The sequence below is a fragment of the Colletotrichum paranaense genome, assembly GCF_030867605.1.
Source record: "Colletotrichum paranaense strain IMI 384185 chromosome Unknown Scaffold_5.1, whole genome shotgun sequence".
In the NCBI taxonomy this organism is placed as follows: domain Eukaryota; kingdom Fungi; phylum Ascomycota; class Sordariomycetes; order Glomerellales; family Glomerellaceae; genus Colletotrichum; species Colletotrichum paranaense.
In genome coordinates, this window is record NW_026848963.1 from 2,537,642 (window position 1) to 2,555,984 (window position 18,343).

Here is an 18,343-nt window from a genome sequence, read left to right on the forward strand (position 1 = left end):
TCTGATTTTGGCCCAATGACCCTAGAAAGGCTTCTCCAAAATACAATTTGGTTCAAAATGTCGGAGGAAAATATCACAAAACGCCGATAAAGTTGTTATTATCACCCTAACACGCGCCCGTTTTTGGTTACCTATCCGATCCAGATAGGTAATCGCCAAGCATGTGCCAAAGAAAAGCCGAGCGACGTTTGAATCGAGACATGAACCCTGCAAGTGCTCCCGAAGGTCTGGATCAGCGCCTAGTAGTATTAACCCCAACGGGCTAGCGTTCCGTAGTTGTGAACTCTAAAACTCTAGTCAGACGGAACATCATCTGAACTTTTGAAATCAAAGGAATTAATTGAAGTTTGCAGTCCGTATTCAGTGAGATTTCGAACCTACAGGTCGCCACGCTTCTTTTGTGGTACCCTTATGGAATGAAACTTGCGCAGAGCGGTGGCATCTTTGCCCACGGCCGGAGCCTATGGCATTCTACGGATCGGGCCGACCACCTCGGACAATTCACAAATAGGCCTCTACCGAGCTCCGTCATTGTCAATAGTGTTGACAAGCCGCATTGCCAAATTACCTTCATTCCGGGCGAGTCTGTTGAATCAGTGTGCAGACACAGGATCTTGACCTACATACACAGCTCCATTCTTCCTCACAGCTTCAAGGCCCTGTGGAAACCGAAAACGAGCGCAAATTCCTCTCAACTTCCGAGCCTTTGCTAGCCAAGCAAGTGGGTGACAAAATGGGATATCGGCAAAAAAATCATATTACCCACTTACAACCTGTTCATAATTCTTAGCTTTCTTATTCTTCTTTTTATTCTTCCTATCGATATTTCTACTATTACTTCTATTCTCCATAGACTCACTGAAGATTACTCCCTGAAAAGCACTCCGTAAAGAATAAAGAATAGTAGGAAAAGAGCTGAAGTCATAGGGTGGCAACTGATCATGTCACTCACTTGCCAAGTATCTACCACAGGATTTATGATCAACGAGTTTGATGTTATCTTCATTAAGCTGCAATAGCATAGCTACCGACCATGGCATACAGAGCCCAATAATCTGCAAGTTTACCTGACGAAATCAGTTGAAAGACGTCACTCGCCAACTTGATTCCGTGTTCCGCCATACGCAGAAGAATCTGCAAGATCCATTCCTTCATATAAGAGTCCTCCGTCAGACAAAAGGAGAGGTACAATGGCGTCAACATTGTACAGCAATGTAGCCTCTGTAATGGTGGTAGGGTATATACTGGTAGACTCGTGGCGTCACCCCCTATCAAGAGCAAAAACTGGGGCACGGCGGCGCACAAGTGCCGATTGAGTTCCCGGATAATCTCCCGGGTCTGACTCTTGATGGTGTGATCTTCGTCGTGGCCCATATGTTGAATAATGCTATTCAGCTCCAATCGCATCATCCGAACAGCATTAGTCACCTGCGTCGCGTGGTGACTCGGATAGACGTCGTAATACCGTCCAAAGATGAGCGGGTTATACGCAACCGTGAAAGTCCGCGTAGCCTTCCACGAGCGCTGGAGCCGCTCCTGCACAAGGGCCATGTGCTCGTCCAAGATCTTGGCCCGACGCAGCACCACATTCGGATAGGCTGCGCCCGAGGCCAGGCTCTGCGTGTAGGCGCGGAGGTTGACGATGCCGACGACGAGACCCGTGAAGCTCCATTCAGCGTCTCGGACGTAGCTGTTGAGGTCCTCGCGCAGGGCCAGCAGCGAGGGCGGCACGGGGACGCCGGCGATGCCGCAGCTCTTCATGAGGGCTACGGCGGCGTTATTGGCTAGCTGGCAGGTGGTCGGGTTGGAGAAGTCGGTGTTGGCGCGGTCGCAGACCATGTGGAGAGCGCCCCGGGCGTGGCTTAGCCACGATGCGGATTGGTGCTCGTGGCGGTTGGCAATCTTCTCGTAAAGGTCTAGGAGAAGTGCTGACTGGACGACTTCGTCGTTGTTGCTGTCATGTTGGAAGTCGCTGCTGTTGCTGGTGTTCAGTGCCGATCTGACGCTTCTGATGGCAGCGACGTATTGCTTGCTGGCAAGGAGGAGTAAATCATGCCGGTTGAAGTGGAAAGACATGAAGGCGAGACTAGCTGCGCCGAGACTAATGTGTAAGTGGCCATCGGGTGGGGAGGTCGTCAGGAGAGCGGGGAGAGTGTCGAAGGTGTGGCTGAGCCCGACAACGTAGAGGGAGAGGAAGGCGTCGCGGGAGATGTCCTCCCATGTGAGATGAGGAGGGTCCCGTATCGAGACGTGAGAGCAAGAAGCAACAGCAGCGGTCAATCGGGCCGAGACCTTTGAAGCCGTGGTTTTGGTCTCGTCACGGAAGAGAAGTTGAGTAAAGTCGCGGTACCCATGACAGCTCAGTTTGACTCTCCGACACTGGCCGCATCCTCCAGGCGCGAGGTCGCACTACAAGTTGGTCCCGTCGATTAGCTCGCAGAAATCACAACTGCCGAAGACAGTTACGTGCTGATCCAGGGGTTATTGTTGAGGCATATCATACCCGGAGCTTCCTTTTTCTGCAGGGGAAACAATATTTCGACGGTCGACCGTTATTGACCATTGCGCGGCAAGCGAACACCGATGATTCGTATCTACCCAACTTCCAAAAGGAGGAGGTGTAGAGGATAGAAAAGTAATGGACTGAGTGCGTCATGAACTCCAGTTCGTATCCTGATCATTATGTCTCATGGAGTGTCCTGGTGGCCAGCTGGCGGCCAGGTGTCGATCTGGGCTCGCTCTCGGTCTTTTACATGGCTACCAGATAGTCTGAGTGAACGTTATGGTCAATGAGTCAGCCGTTGCAGGTTAAGTTTACATGGCTTCATATCTGACGGATTGTTCTTTATTAATAACGGGTCAGTATGTATACCATAACATCAGAGGCCGAGTCCGCCTCGAAGAGCCAAAAGGCTCACAATCAGGACGCCGCGGCATACCCCTGGAAGCTAATTGCCATTGTCTTAGAGACTAGCGTAAAGTCAAGCTTTAGGGGAACACAGTCACCACTATCCGTACTCCTCACCCAAGCTATGATATCTCCAGTCTTTGTTCACATATCCGGCATAGTGAAACGGTGGAGCAACTTAGATGTCACAGAATCTAAGATGAGGCGCAAGCCCTTTAAGATTATAAGTGGTTGCAGAATTCGGCCATGATCCATCTGACACTGTTTTCATGAACACACAAGTCCTCACTTAATCACCCCCAACCAGAGCCTCACATCGAAAATGGGCGAGAGAAGTTCCGAGGACGGGATCGGCCCCGGACACCCAGCCTGTAATTTCCGACAACATCATCAGAATAAGCTCAAAGCCTCGGCCTTTATCATCATAACTTCATCTCGCAGGCGCTTCACAAAAGGAGGCTCAAGCAGCAGAACACGATTCCCCAGAAAATGCTCCGCGCGCCGACTCCACGCCACAATCAAAAGATTCGCCAGCGTCATATTCTCCTCATCCTTGAGCTCCCACAAGTCCTCGCGACAAGCATACATCTTCTCAATGACAGCCCACGTCCTCTCCGCCAAGGATCCGGACACCCGGTTCTGAAGCTGCGCTCCCAGGTAGTAAAATGTCTGAATCTTAAAGTCGAGGTCAACGAGCCACGCAAACTGGCGGCCCGCGAGCCGCCGCTGCTCGAGCAGGATCTCCAGCGCCACCAGGCCGACGTTGAAGAACTTGTCTTCCGGGCCGTGTATCTCCGTGCCCCATTCCGGCGCGGCCTCGAGTGGCGTGATGATAATCTGGACAATGGCAGCGAGCGAGGTGCGGGCGTAGAGTGCCATTGCGTGGAGCGGGTTCGCGGCGGAGTCGGAGAGGAGACGACGCTCGAGGGGCCCCAGCGTCCGGTCGAACTTTTGTAAGGCATCTTGTATGGCGGTGACGAAGGGTGAGCTAAAAGGGTGCGGCGAGGGTATGGCAGCGTGCGCCGAAGCCGAAGCCGGGTTTGAGGAGGCCTGGCCCCAGAGCACCTCATCGACGGACGGGATCTGCATAGCCATGGCGAGTGCTTCTGTTTCGTATGTATGTACACAGTAAGACATCTCTGATGGACCTTCTCGGACACTGGGTGCTTCCTTCATAGAAGGATGTAGGTCTTCGTCGTTGATATTGAGCGGGATGAGCGTGTCCCGGCTGGATGGTAGCACCTTGGCGCTAATGCATGAGGCGGCACTCGTTTTGGCCTCTATAAGAACGGTTTGCCACCATAGACGTCGTCTCATTTCTATTTGGAAGGGTGAGAAGCCGAGACGCGTCCCGTCGATATGGAGACCGAGACGGTGAGCTATGTTCATGACGATACCGTTGAGGATCCATGGGTCTACCGTATCTCTCAAAGTTCGTTGGTGTAGCTGCGTTACAATCAGCCACGTGCCATTGGTAGAGACAATCCAAAGCATGATGCTCTTCAGATGAGGTACTCACTGAATAAAATATCAGGCTCCTTATCGTATCTTCGTTGAACCGTTTCAGATAGTTATATCGTGCCATGGCAGCCTTAAAGCCCCTAGACAAGACCGTCGAGGCATCCTTCTTGGACCAGCGTAGCATGTCCCAGTGCTCCTTTTGCGAAAGAGAACCAGATGCTGCGAGGAAGATGGAGAACAAAAGCCCCTGTGTGACGGGCGGGATGGCGTGAAAGTTGGACACTGCATCTGTAATGTTGGCTTGGAATGTCGGAACGTGAAGTATCTTGGTGACAGGATAGACTCTGTCCAAGAACACTCTCCACAAGACGATGATGTTAGGTGGAGATGGGACGCAGTTGTAGGAGAGCCCCGAGGCGGGAGATATGCCTATTGAGGCATGGTGCTGATTGAGGAAGGCGAGAGCAGGTAGCCATGTCGACTGCTCGCTTTCCACCTCAAAAAGGGCACGTATGGTCTGTTCCTATCATGTTGACCCTATGTGAGTATAAAACAAGGCTGATATGGTATGTGTATGCACGAGGAAACGATCACAGCAATGAAATCGTCTTCAGGACCAAGTGCTGTCGAGCAATAGGAAGGAAGATGTTTACTTACATCCTCGCGAGTCGCAGACGCCGTTTTGCTGTCACGGAATTCGACCCCGTTTTTGGTCTGTACGAGCCATCCTGGCGACTGGACTTTAGGTCTATGATAATCGTGGTTCTGGTCGTCTATTGGAGATTCTTGACCGGTCAGGGCGGCTGGCGTTCCATTGGCGAGATAGATTGGCTTCGATCCCATACATTCCTCCAAAAGCGATTCGATGCTCGCAAGTTTGTCGCGTAGCTCATAATGGTTCTTCCTTCTAGGCTTGCGTGGACCCGATGGTGGTGGAGCAAGGCAATGGCGGCCATGCTGCGTGGGAGTTCATGTTAATATAAAGAGGGAAGTGGTGGAGGAGGATGGAAGATGGCACGAATGAGATACAAGTAGTAGCAGCAAGAGCTGCGAGGGAAAAGGAGAGTTTTACTAAAGACAACACATACTGTGATGCATTCTGAGCAGGGGTACTTTCGGTCGCATTTTAGTTTCCGCTGCCGGCACTCTACACATGCAGGGTCGCGCTTCAGGGGCCTGTCACTCAGGGCCCGCGCAGCCACCTCGTGGCTACCTTGTTGTTGGCTGCCGACAGTCGCCATGGTTGGGTCCTCCATACTTTGTCGGCACACAGCGGAGTCTTGGCGTCGAGTTGCAGGATGTCAAGTGCGGACGGGACGGGACGGCGAGGCGGTCTGGTATGGGAGATGAGCGAATCGGACGATTTTACACAAACTTTACAAAAAAAAAAAGAGGGGGATCTGGGGACAAGACATATGTCGTAGTCAAAAGATTCGTAAATAATAAAAGGGGAAATCTAGGGTTTTCGCACGACGTTCTCTTACGATCGGGTCTCGTAAGGCAGACTCTGGACGGTGGGGCAGGGAGATCTCCCGGGTCCGGAAATCTTTTGTTGTCCGAGGCCCCGCCCCGAACCGGCAGATGAGTGGATTCTCCCAACGCCAAAGTGGGTACTCGTACCCGTACGAGTCTAGGAATGTTCACCACCTGCGTAAGCTCAAGGAACTAACCCTTGAGCAGCTGAGGCTCTTCAGGTGGCGCTTGTTGATTGAAATTCCTTAATTTAGTTCTGTAATCCATGATTGGATAATGGGTACCTACCTGCGATAGTTACGAATGATGGGATTAGGCATTCACAATCACGACTGCCCTAGCCTCCTATCGGGCAACGCTGTTAAATGACAGCAGCCATGTCACTGTTCGACTGGGGCTGAGCAACTCATTGGCAAATAAGAATCGCTTGTTGACTCAGGCAATCCCGATACCTGAGAATGCTTGAGAGCCGCATTGGTCACTTTTACTTTGCGTGACAGACCACGTAGGCTTAGTACGAGAAGTGTAATAGGCAACCTGAGAGCGCAAGAATCCAAGTTTCAATAGGAATTTGTATCGCCATAGAGATAGTTGTATTTGCCAACTGAGATGCATCTTGTTGTGGCTTCTTTGTGAACACTCCTGAAACTAGCACAAACAGCTCCAGTCTGAGCCGTGTCATTGTGAAGTTACAATCCTGTATGATGTATCCTGGAGTTGGCATTCCTGTCAAACGGTAGCTGGTCCGAACCACTTGATTTGAGGGGTGGCGAAGATTCAATTGGCATTTATTGGCATTCTACGCAGTACCGAATAAAGGATGCCTCAATAGCAGGTCAGACGGCTTGCTGGATGTTGAGAAAGGGACCGTTGATAGCCCCTAAGATGGCCTGGACTCGCGGTCGTATTGGAATCCCATCTCGATACCTGGAGATGCATATCGTCAGTGTCGTCGTATCGAAACAAAAAATCTGACATGGTCAAGTATCCAAAGTCCCCTCCTTCTGAGCCTCTTCGTTCGTTCATCTTTTTCCTACTTCTCTGCATCTCGCTTCCATAGCATGTTCAACTGATAATTAACACTACGTTCAACCATCAAAAACCGAGTTTCATCGGTTCACCTCTCTCTATCCATTACATATCCTCATACTCTCCAACACAAACCAAACGAGTTACAATGGTACATAACAATGCCTCACCCCCTCCTACTCAACTTAGTACTCCTCCTTCTCAACCTGCCCAATAGGATACACCGCCTACGCCACTACCTGACTCACCTAACTCAACTATCTTCCCCCTCGCCTTCACCCCCCTTCTCGTTCTACCCACCTTCTCGCCTCTCACTTCTCAAGCCTTATCACGCCATCACCACTCTCTCCGAAGTCCCAAGCTACTTTTTCCCGCGCAAAACTCACATCATACCTCGTAGGGCTGCTCCATGAATGCCCTTTATCATACTTTTTTATACTCACCTCCTGACCCCGACCCATCGTTACCGCAGCAATTTCGGTAACACTCAAGTACCTCGCCCTCTGTTCTGTAGTCTGCTACGAGGCCGTCGCTGTACCCTTGAATCTTGATCCGTTCGGATCTTGAATCGCTAGTGGCTCAGATTATCGGCGCCAGCTCGATGACGATTGATGAGCGGCCGCTACCTGAACCGCGCAACGAGAATCACAGTGAATATCGCTGAGAAGGCTTTTTCGGACGTCGTAGCGTTCCTTGTTGTTAACACTGTGATAGTATTCCGAGTTTGATGATTACTCTTCATCCATGTCATGAGAAACAAGTTCTGCATTCAAGAAGGGAGGTCCATGGCCTCGTCTCCGTGCATGGCTCCTGCTCTACCAGCTGCTAACGACATCAGGCATATGGCCCTAGTTCGCAATAACGACGATGTACCGCTTTCCAGCGCGTATAACGACGCCAAAGCACGTGGGACGAGCCTGAGTCCATGTGTAAGCGCTGAGAGTTTCACCGACGTGGCCATTTTGACCCGCTGCGCTTACAAGTTCTAAGCTGTATTACTCTCCGCAATGGTTTCAATGCCTGTTCGACTCATATTGTATCTCTGAATCACCCTTTACTTTTACCCGCGGAGTAGAAAGAACCTCAACCGCAACTGCGATATCCAAAGAGATTACTACGTGTTGAGCTGGAGGTTCCTCAGGTTGGACGCTACAAATAATATCGTTTTGCGACCCGGGCCGTACAAGTTAATTGCACTCAGGCATCCTTCTTAACTCGTCCTGAAGTGAGAAAGCCGAAGAAGAGCAAAGGTGATGATCGTGAAGAGCACAGGGTTTACCAGATGAAAAAGTATCAACTGGTTACAATTCTAGTGGGGAAATGAAAATGATTTCCTAGATTTATACTCTCTCTCTTTCTCTCTCTCTCTCTCCTCTCTCTCTGTCTCTCTCTCTCTCTCTCTCTCTCTCTCTCTCTCTCTCTCTCTCTCTCTCTCTCACCAATTCACAGCCTTGGCCGACAGTGCTGCTATGAACCTTTACACTATCCTCGCCAGAATAGCAGCGGCCCTCAAATCTTTCCATTGTGTTGCTTATACTGAATAATACGAGCCGGGAGAACAGACCATCTCGATGAATCGCTTTAGATACCGGCCATACGGCCGTAAAGCGAGACTCCTTGATGTATTCTACTCAGTCGAGCCATATCTAGGAATCGGGCTCATGATTACTAATATCTACACAAGGTACCATCAAATCGATCAATGCCAAGTGTGCTTCTGTTCGCATGGCCCGATGGAAGAACTTCTGATATCATGCCTTTCTGAAGATGTTTTTGACGATACTCATTCCACGGGCAACCCTTGGAGATTAATGATGTAGTAATGTCTGTATGAAAAGCGCAATCGCGGGGGCCATGTAATCGTATGAGTTGAGGAGGCTGTGCCGGTATCTATTTCTCGATAATCCTCATCTGCAACGCGCCGGCACGAGTCTTGAAATATGTGGACCCACTGCATCGGTAACCTTTGTGCCTATGTACCAGTTCTAGACTCGATCTACTCAGCCGCCCAAGTTCTCGTTCATCTCGTGGTGTCCAATCAAACGGTGCCGCACGTACGCAGACGTTGCCCCCAAACTAGTCTTCCATACCGCTGCCGATCAGAGACACCAATATGCGCGGTTGACAGTTGCCACCATCTCCGTTCAGATGGTGGGGAAGGGGGACATGAAGAGCAAATAAACAAGTACTAAGAGCTGAGATCGCTACCGGGATCCTAGATCTCGGGTCCGAGACGATCGTGTTCTAGAAAGCGGGAGCATAAGGGGTCGCACCGAGCCTCATCTCAGTCTTTCGCCACCAACGCCTGTTGGAAAAGAATCAGGAGGGCGCCACAATTTGTCGTTCGTTGCGGCCGCGCCCGGGACGCCGCCTCTTCCCCACTGAGTAGGTAATTCGGGGGAAGCGTTGCGGCACGGTAGCACCAGGTCCTCCTCACCAGCAAGACCGATCTCCCGAGAATCCTCAGTGGCCAATGAGTAGTAAATCGGATGCCCGAAGGGAAGAAAAGATGGGCGGCAAACCTGAGATTAGGTTGGGAAACAAAGCTTTCTCTTAGCGCGCTTCCTGTATCTCTGCAGTGAACCCGAACAAGCGGTCTTCTACACAGTATGCTTTTCCTGCTTCGTTTGTGGGCAGTTACCCAGATGATGGTGGGGGGAGTGGAAGGCAATGCGACAGCCGACTGAGTTTGGCAACGCCGATCTCAAGATCGGGCTCACTTGCTTGTGTGTGCTTGGCAGCTTTGTCCAGGGGAAGGCTATGGGGTTGGCCCTGGCAGCCCATGTGATATGAATACCACTGTTTGCCGGATCTGCAAACTTCCAGTTCATCCCCTACAAAGAGGGGATCCCGGTCAGCAAACAACGTTTGCCATGTTTGTTCTCTGGTGGAGGCCTTTCGGCTAGATGGATGGTTCCAAGAGCACAATCCGAAGCGATTGCAATAGGTGATTGGTCGCGATTTGTCCATGTGAGTGTGCCAGGACAACCCCAAGCTCCTTTCGCGTCGGCAAGAGCCCGCAGTGCAGACAAATTACAGCGAGGAGAATTCGCAGTGCCCCAACTGGGCCACGACCGTTGCTTCGCCACTGGGCCAACGGGAAGATTGCCTCGATCCTGGTCCATCTGTGAGATCGAACTTTTGATCTGTCACAAAACTGGCGGGTGCCCTTGGTGCCTGTCAAGTTTGCTCCGGGCTGAATCTCCAACATCTCCCCATCGAATGGGAGGCGGGGAATGGCGGCAAGCAAAGCCTTAGATAGCCTGGTCCAGTAGAGGCCGAGGTGAATGGTGAGTAACCTCGTTACTCGCTTGGGTGAAAACTAGTCGCCTGCAATAGATCAGCTGCCAAGCGCTATGCAAGAGCTCCTCACGTTCTTGCGAGGGACAGACGTTCGCGGAGCAGAAGCACCGGAGCAAGTGAAGGCCACATGGGCAACAGGGGTGATGAGTCTTGTCGGCACGCGACAGCTCAAGTTTACTAGCAGTCAGTACGGACTGTGACGCCAGGGGATGGCTTCGCCTCCGGTCCAATGGTCTAGCTCTTGGTGGGTTTACTGCTTTTCGAATTACACTCCCCTCCATGTCGTGCGCGTGGTGCCCGAGGCGAGGGTCTAGGCGGGTAGATCCACATCGATGGTGAATCGAGGCATTGTGACGGGTATCGAATGAGATTCTGCTAGATCTGCATAAACCGCGAGATGCGGAAAGATGGTGTTGGGAATGGGAATTTGACAGGTTTCCAGGTTTCGCTATCGTTTTGGACCGCGAATTTGATCGAAGATACCATCTCCCCTTTGTCTGTGGCAACTTCCAAGTGGCTGGAATGGGCGATCAAGGTGCGTTCGGGAGATGCGACGGGCGAGAAAGGGGCGACGACCCTGCACGAAGGGTCCTTGGGTGCTCCCGATCCACGCTAGCGATGCGGCTCCCAAAGATCGGGGACTCAATGCTTATTCCACAGTCGACCGGTGGCGTTACTGATTGGCTGTGGGTTTCCGGTTAGCGCCGGTGAAGTAGAGGTGTCCAGAGGCCGGTGTCCGGTGCTCAAGACGGAGCTGCCGGTGTGGATCGCTCCGCGCTGTGGCCCGTCTTTGTAGTGTTTTCCCCGTCGACGATGCCCGGCTGCGCCGATTGACGGCCGGCAGACCCCATGCAAGACGACGACTGTCTTACAACTCTGGAAAAGTGATGTGTTTCGCCGTCGGCCCTTCGCCGCACAACTGCTGAGGGCCGACTGACGTCATACCGCTGGGAAAAAAGTCGAGGACTGGCGAGGGGTTTTTGCAAAGAAGAATCAGGGTCGCATAGGGCAATGCGAGTCTGCCTTGATTTCCGTCATAATCGTGAGTCGTGGGATTTGTGCAGGTGGACTTCTGTGATCGCCGGACCCTGAATTCCGAGAAAGAGACGCAGCAGCATCCTGCGCCATGGACAGGCGTGCCTGGCTGACATGTGCGGAGGCCGTGTCCGAAATCGATAATGATCTTCGAACAAGGTAGCAAACACCTGCAAATCTGGTCAGACCAGTCGTGGGCGTCGGTGGCGACTTCCAGCAATAGGCAACTGGACAGCTCCTGTGTACCCCGTAGCTGCCAACCATATAAGAGAGAGTCAAGTCAGCAAAGAGCGTCACAGTGTTGGGCTGCCCTTATCCTTGGACCACCTCCTGGCTCCGAGGGGGGTGTGAAGCAGTCAGGGGTGACGTGCCCTTGGTGTCAGGGTTGCCCTGCGCGTAGTTCGGGAATGACGGAAGAGGGGAGCACGAATGACCAATGAGCAACTGTCAAGTGGAGATAGATGTACTTCCAGCGGCTCTAACTGGTCAGGGCAATTACGCCTCCGAACCTGGCCCAACGGGCGACTGGATGTGAAGGTGAAATGTGAAGGGTATCCGTACATTCTACTGCGAGAGGTATGCACAGTGGGCAGAAGGTTTTGAGGGGCCAGGGGGGTGATCCAAGGAAAATTGAAGAAGGAAATAGAACTTGCAGAATTGACAACTGATGATCGTGTCCGACGTCTCTTTTCGGAACGAAGACGGCTCTGTCCATAGCGGTGAGCTGGTCCTGATGCGACAGGCCAATAGATTTTTTGTTCAAGCATCTAGTTGGCAATTGTGGTTGGCTGATCCAAGACCATGACCGTATGTGGTTGTAAGTGTGCGCATCTATCCCTATGCTAGACAATACTGCGTCGCAAGGTATGTTGTTAGGCGAAGCCATTTCCGTTGAAGAACACTGTGAATCGGCGATGAAGAATCGTAAGGGAGGCTATGCATTCGCGCGCCATGATGGAAAAAACTGAGCCGAGTTTTTTTGAATTTGCCTAATTGGAATTTTTGGGAGGGAAACGGTCAGATAATACGGTAAGTTGGCATAGTCGGGCTGGTGCCTGTGGCCGCCAAATGCGTCGATGACACAGCAAAAGCGAGATCGCGGCTTCATGATAATGCGGACTCCCCTTGACATGACTGGTCGTCTGGCGGCCCGTGTGCTGCATGAGCATTGGCTGCCGTAGCTCACTCGCGAACTCGTGGATATCATTTTGGCGAATGAGCGCGAGCTTTTACGATATTCAGATGGATCATGATGGCCCTTCGTTGCTCTGTTTTTCAGTCTTGTTCGTTGCCCAAGGTGGACGCGGACCGGGATAATGAACAGGCCCTCAATCGCGCTGTCCTTTTGTGCAAAGCGCGAAATATGTTTTAGTCGAAATAACCTTCAATGTTGTATGCATGGTTATCTGTGTGAGATTTAATGCTTCTATGCTGTTCGTCATCAGCTGGATCCTTCTTTTCGGCTTGAGATTCGAAGGATGGTGGTTGTGGTGGTTGTATGTAAGTCCAGTGTTGCAAATCGCATTTGGACTTCAGGCGCAACAACACACGCCCAAGGGAGTGGGTGTGTCGTGACGTAAGCTGTGCCTTCTCAATCCGTATTGGCTCAAAAAGTGACATGGTGGCTGGGGATGAATGTCACTTGTTGCTGCCTCGGCCACGAGCGTGGCATGTCACTCGCTGCGCTGTGCTCGGTCCCGGTCGTAGAAGCTCCATGAAATTTCTGTGGGGGTACCTACCAGTAGGTGCCACGATGTGCAGCTGTGCACGGATGGCTGCAACCGCTGTCAAAATAATCTATGGAGTACGGAGTATGTGGGAGAAAAAAAAAAAAAGCCTTCACTATGAGACGTTGGATGCATGCTATCTAGTGAAGCCATGATGCTGGTCTCGCTCTGCAGTTCAAATACCACTGAAATGATTGAGAAGACGCATTTGAGTCTACTCGTCCTTTCAACTCCAGTCTACAACAGCGAGCGACCTGATGGTATCCAGAGACGCGGCAAAAAGGTGGGCTTGGAATTTGAAAGAACCTACCTTAGGTAGGTAGCCAGCCCGTAACGGCCAGGACCTTTACCTTACTCTTGCTGTGGGAAAATGCGAGGTAGGGAGGTACCTCCTACCGCCTTCGAATCAAGGGTCTCGACAAGGGGGTCAGGCGCGACCAGCGACCTGTCTGGTAATATACCCGGGCAACGAGGAGAGAACCAAGGTATAAAGAAGGGTTTTTCCTGATATACTGATTTTATCTGCTCTACCTAATTGTTGTGGCTGTCGGCGTTTACATACCGGCGATTGCTACCCAAGTTGAAGATGCACATGAACATCCACGTGACTGGAATGGCGGGCGATGTGTGTTCGGAGCAACAAGGTCTTGAACGTGAAGGCTCGGACTAATGCAGAGGAAGGAATGAAGCGCCGGTGGCAGTCTGAATTCTGGAAGGGGGTACGGAGCCGGAGGACCTTCTCACGCTTCCTACGCAGTAAGGTGCACCACCATCCAAAGTTGCCCAAAGGCCTAGGTGCGTCCATCGCCCTTTCCAGACCTGCGGTGGCCTGCCACCATTGTCTGGATTGTGTCTGGACTCTGCAGGCAGTGTCGGGGGCCGGCACACACCACAACCACACACCCACTGAGACGACACCAGTGACCAGCGACCAGGGCAGCAAGAGCAACTGTCCTCGGGTCTTGTCATTGGCACACCCCCTCTGCCAAATAGACGCTGAGAAGCCACACCCCTTCTCTACCCGGTCACTAGCGCCCCACTTGCCTCTTCGATTGACTCTGATCCCGAGAACCCTGTCAGGTCCTGGAGATCAGACCAAGCAGCTTGCGAGCTGCTGTGGGTCCATACCTTGTCCGCCCCGCACCATTCAACCAGCGACCCGAGCGGCGTGAACGTGCCCTCACCCCATACATTTTGGCTCTTATCCCGGCGACAGACATGTTTTTCTTCCTCGAGCCCTGGGCTCTGCATTTGCCATTACCCACAAGTCAGACGCCTGCCCTGCCCTGCGCTGCGAACAAGAGATACTTAGCTGTCCTGCGAAACGAATCGTCTTTTCAAGTTTCCCCTCAACAAGACCGCTGTCCGTCGAGGAAGAAAGTCGCGGCCTTGGTGGCAAAAAGGTCATGAGAGCGGGCTGCTCCTCTCGAACCACCAACACCAGCACCAACACCACTTACTCTCTTCAACCCTCACTCAGAGCTGAGCTTCTCAGGCTTTGCGACACATCGCGAACTGCGGGACAGAACGACAGACGGGAAACACATTGGTCCTCAGGATTCAAATTAGCTGCAGTCTTACACTGTGCGTGTTTCTCTTCTTAACGTGAGTGCTACCCTCTCACCGTGTCGGCTTCTGACGGAGGTTGTCGTCATACCTTTTTCCCAGCATTCGATCGATCGATCGATGCCTCAACCAATCACAGCCCACCTGCCCACTCGACATATACACTCCTGTACCTACACAATTTCAGGGTCCAGCACTTGAGTAGCCAGCCATCCAACATCAACTAATCCACAGCCTACAAACAGTGTTCCTCTCGAAATCCAGCATCAACATTCCCCCCGTCATCCACTTCATCGAAGTGATCACTACCGACAAAACGGCTTGCACAACGACAACCCGAACTCCGACTCCATGTCGCCTGAATACTTCGCATAGCAACGCGAGCACCGACGCAGAATCTGCCAATTCAGCTAGGTCTCTTGAGGTGCCCAAGATGCCCGACGCCCAGCCTACGTCTGAAGGCGGGCGCCCACCGAAGTCGCCGAATGGGCACCCGCTACCACGCCGAAGTTCGCCTGAGCATTCAATCACATTGCGCAACCACCGATTAGCACACGAAGCAACTGAGAAAGCTGCGTTAACGCGAGCCCTGGCCGCTGCCAGCCCGGAGTCGTCATCATCACCTAACAGACAGTCTTCTGGCGAGAGCCACAATACCGGCCCTAGCGACCCGGAGAAATGGTTCGATCAAAATAATGAGAATCCCACGACAACGTATGCTGGCGCAATGGACGGTAAGCGCCCTTGAGCCATCTTTTTGGGAGAAGGTCTAACTCAGAGTCAGTTGATCCCCCGTTCTTCCAGAAAGAGAGCGATTCCTCCAACGACGACGCGAAACCCTCAGCCTACCCGACACATCTGAGACCACCGATGGACGGAATGATGATCAGGGCCAACAAGCCGAGTGCCACGCACAGCAGCAGCGCTGACGATTATCGAAGCGTAATTGACGATTTGACAGTTGAGATCAAGAGGCTGAGGGACGAATTGAAGCGTTACAAGCAAAAAGGACCAGAATTGATGAAGAGAGACAAGTTGTTCGAAATCAAAGTCCATGGGCTTCCCAAGCGGAAGAAGAGAGAACTGGAGAGTACATTACGCGAGTTTGCATCTGGCCTGGAAAGCAGTACCCCCAGCGCCGAAGCTTCGTCGTCTCGAAAGAAGTCGAGGCACAACGCTCATTTGCATTCAGGTTCTGGTTACGTCTCGAAGCATGCATCATCTTCTTCAGGCTCTCACTCGAGGCCGGTTGACAGTGCATATGCCTCGATGTCAACTGGGGCAAACTCATCTGGCACACACCTCGCCCGGCCATCCATTAGCTCCAGAACCAAGTCATCGGAGCAGAAGGTGGAGAACTACCTGAAGGACATTCCGGAGGGATTATATCCGCGACATATGGTTTTGACGGAAAAAGACCGGAAGAAGTTGATTGTTCGTCGGCTGGAGCAGATCTTCACGGGTAGAATCAGCGGACGGAATCTCGCTCGTCCGCAGCCAAAGTCCGCAGCAAACATTGCCTCATACGCCCCGATTATGGTGGAGCCGACAACCGGCAACACCACCACTCATCACGGGCCCTCTACTGTGCCCGCCGGATACTTCGAGCCGTCCCGCGAGGCTCCTATACTTGCATCCGATGGGAAGAAGAACGTCGCCAAAGATGGTGAATCATCAAACTCGAATGGCGATCAACGGGATTCTGGTGGCAATTGGGCGTCCGCGGCAGATGCAAGCAGCACTTCGCCGCCGGATCCGCCGCCGCCAGAGCAGCGTCCCACCAGACCGCTCGATCTCGACCCGGATCGCATGCAAAACCCAACCGCCAATATGGACTACATTCGTCACTTGGGCCTCGCCCCTCCCCATCTTACGGCGCTGATGACCGATGGCGATGTGTCTCCGGATGCTGACGGCTGGGTTTACTTGAACCTGCTTTGCAATATGGCTCAATTGCACATGCTCAACGTTGCCCCCGATTACATCAGGAGTGCAGTGTCTGAGAAGAGCACGAAATTCCAACTTTCACATGACGGTCGGAAAATCAGATGGCGCGGTGGTACCGAGGGAACCAAGTTCAGTAGCGACAGCTCAGGTACTACCTCTCAGCTCAGCCGCTCCGACGAGTCCGACGAGGCACAACTAGACAACCAGAGCAAGAAGCGCAAACAACGCTCGGGGAAGAGTGGTCCTTATTCCACTTCATATGGTAAAAATTCGTCCGACCAGTCGAAATCGGAGTATCCAATTCCATCGGCGGATACTTTCCACTACAAGCCAATGTTCGTGCACCAATCGTCGTCTGCCGAACAGACTTCACTGGATGATGTTGGCTCGTCATATGGAGTTGTTGAAGATAGCAACAACGGAGAGTCGCGATGGGATGGATCGGGATCCTCGCGCCGCAAGAGACGTCGTCTGGATGGTGCCATCATTTACTACAGCGGTGCTCCATTCTGTACCGACCTCTCTGGCGATCCTGGCGATGCGTCCCCCGCGTCATACATGACCTCATCTGGCCAGGACCAACAACTTTCCTCTAGTGCTGGATTCCTCAGACCTGATCTACCTCGTCGCACTGAATCAGGTTCGGCGCTTCCGTACCGGCCGCTTGTTGAAGGCCGTAAAGCCCCAAGTGTGGCTGTCACAACAGAAAATGGTTCAGATGAGAGTGATGGTGGCATCGAGGCCGATTTCCCCTGGTCTAACGTCCCTCAAGACGCTGTGAGCAGCAAGCTGGACGCTTGCGGACTGGGTGGTGTTATTCCCGATGACCACTTTGTTGTGGTCGCCACCACGAAGAGGCCGAAGGTGGACGTGAAGCAGGAAACGACGATCAGCTTAGAGTCTGAGGAGTTTTCCAAGTTAATGAGCAGAATCACATCGCCGCTGGGGTCTTCCGGGTCCCTGGCACAATCAGCAAAGTCCGAGTGTCGCAAGAAATCACCTATCAACATCGAATACACGTCTAGATCTGTTCGGAAGCTTAACCCTACGCCTCTGCCGCCGCCGGGTCTCTACTTCGACTTCGACAGCGACAGCTCTGGCAGCTCCGACGACGATGATGACGAGTCCAACTTGGACGATGATTCAAAGGTAGGGGGCGTTGTAAAAGCTCACGCCCCTGCTTTTGACAGACAGTATCCTGACGATGCACAGATGTCGAGCGGCGACGAGGGCGACAGCGAGCCGGAAAATGGAGATGAGATGGCAGGCGTTGTAGAAGATGAAGATAGCGGAGCCGACTTCAAGATCCCCATTCCCCCTCGAGATCTCCGTCGCACCAGTAGCAGCAGTGCGGTTGCGGCCGCCGGAACTGCCAGAGGTCGCAGCAATAGTGCCGAACTTCCAGTTGCCGCGGGCAGTTCAGCCGCCACTGCGGGTGGGGCGGAGAGCGGCTACAGCAGTGGCCGGGAGGAGAGCGGTTCAAGTTGAGGAGAAGGTGCTTTGAGCGAGCTGAGCAGAAATGGCTTGTGTTTGGAAGAACAAGCCGGACTGCTGTCGGAAGTGCATCGCGTGGCGTTTGGTTCATTGGGATAGATTGGCACGATATATCCCTCATCATGTTGGAAACCATTGTTTCATCCTTCGTCAGTTGAGGTTTTTGAAAAACAGCGAACACAGCCAGTAGCAGGCACCTTCGAGGCGTTTTCTCTTCAGCGATTTAGTTAGGAAACCAACTCAAATGATACCCGAATTCACTTGATTACCTAGCCTCGCTTCGTTGACATTGCGAATGCTGGAGTGGGCTCAAGTCTGAACCATTCTCGTCTTCGGCCCGTGTGTGATTCAACTAAGGTCTACTTAGGACGCTTCTAAGGGAGTAGTCCTACGAAGTGAG

At 52.4% G+C, this 18,343-nt stretch overlaps 3 protein-coding genes across 3 annotated transcripts; 1 reads left to right on the forward strand and 2 right to left on the reverse strand.

Annotated features, from left to right (window-relative positions):
* Positions 1–1,005: 1,005 nt before the first annotated feature.
* Positions 1,006–2,563, reverse strand: CPAR01_07245 (uncharacterized protein; the record flags this gene model as incomplete). Its single annotated transcript, XM_060491515.1, has 2 exons — positions 1,006–2,409; positions 2,504–2,563. 2 exons carry the CDS (start codon positions 2,561–2,563, stop codon positions 1,006–1,008), a joined length of 1,464 nt encoding a protein of 487 aa, XP_060350389.1.
* A 735-nt stretch (positions 2,564–3,298) lies between these two features.
* CPAR01_07246 (fungal specific transcription factor domain-containing protein) lies at positions 3,299–5,610 on the reverse strand (the record flags this gene model as incomplete). The annotated part of the gene is made up of 4 exons (XM_060491516.1): positions 3,299–4,354; positions 4,428–4,892; positions 5,027–5,326; positions 5,458–5,610. The coding sequence occupies 4 exons, from the start codon at positions 5,608–5,610 to the stop codon at positions 3,299–3,301; spliced, it is 1,974 nt and encodes a 657-aa protein (XP_060350390.1).
* Positions 5,611–14,737: 9,127 nt separating this feature from the next.
* Positions 14,738–17,937, forward strand: CPAR01_07247 (uncharacterized protein; the record flags this gene model as incomplete). The annotated part of the gene is made up of 2 exons (XM_060491517.1): positions 14,738–15,236; positions 15,287–17,937. Coding segments are annotated over 2 exons (3,150 nt in total), but the record flags the coding sequence as incomplete, so codon positions are not given.
* Between the last annotated feature and the right edge of the window lie 406 nt (positions 17,938–18,343).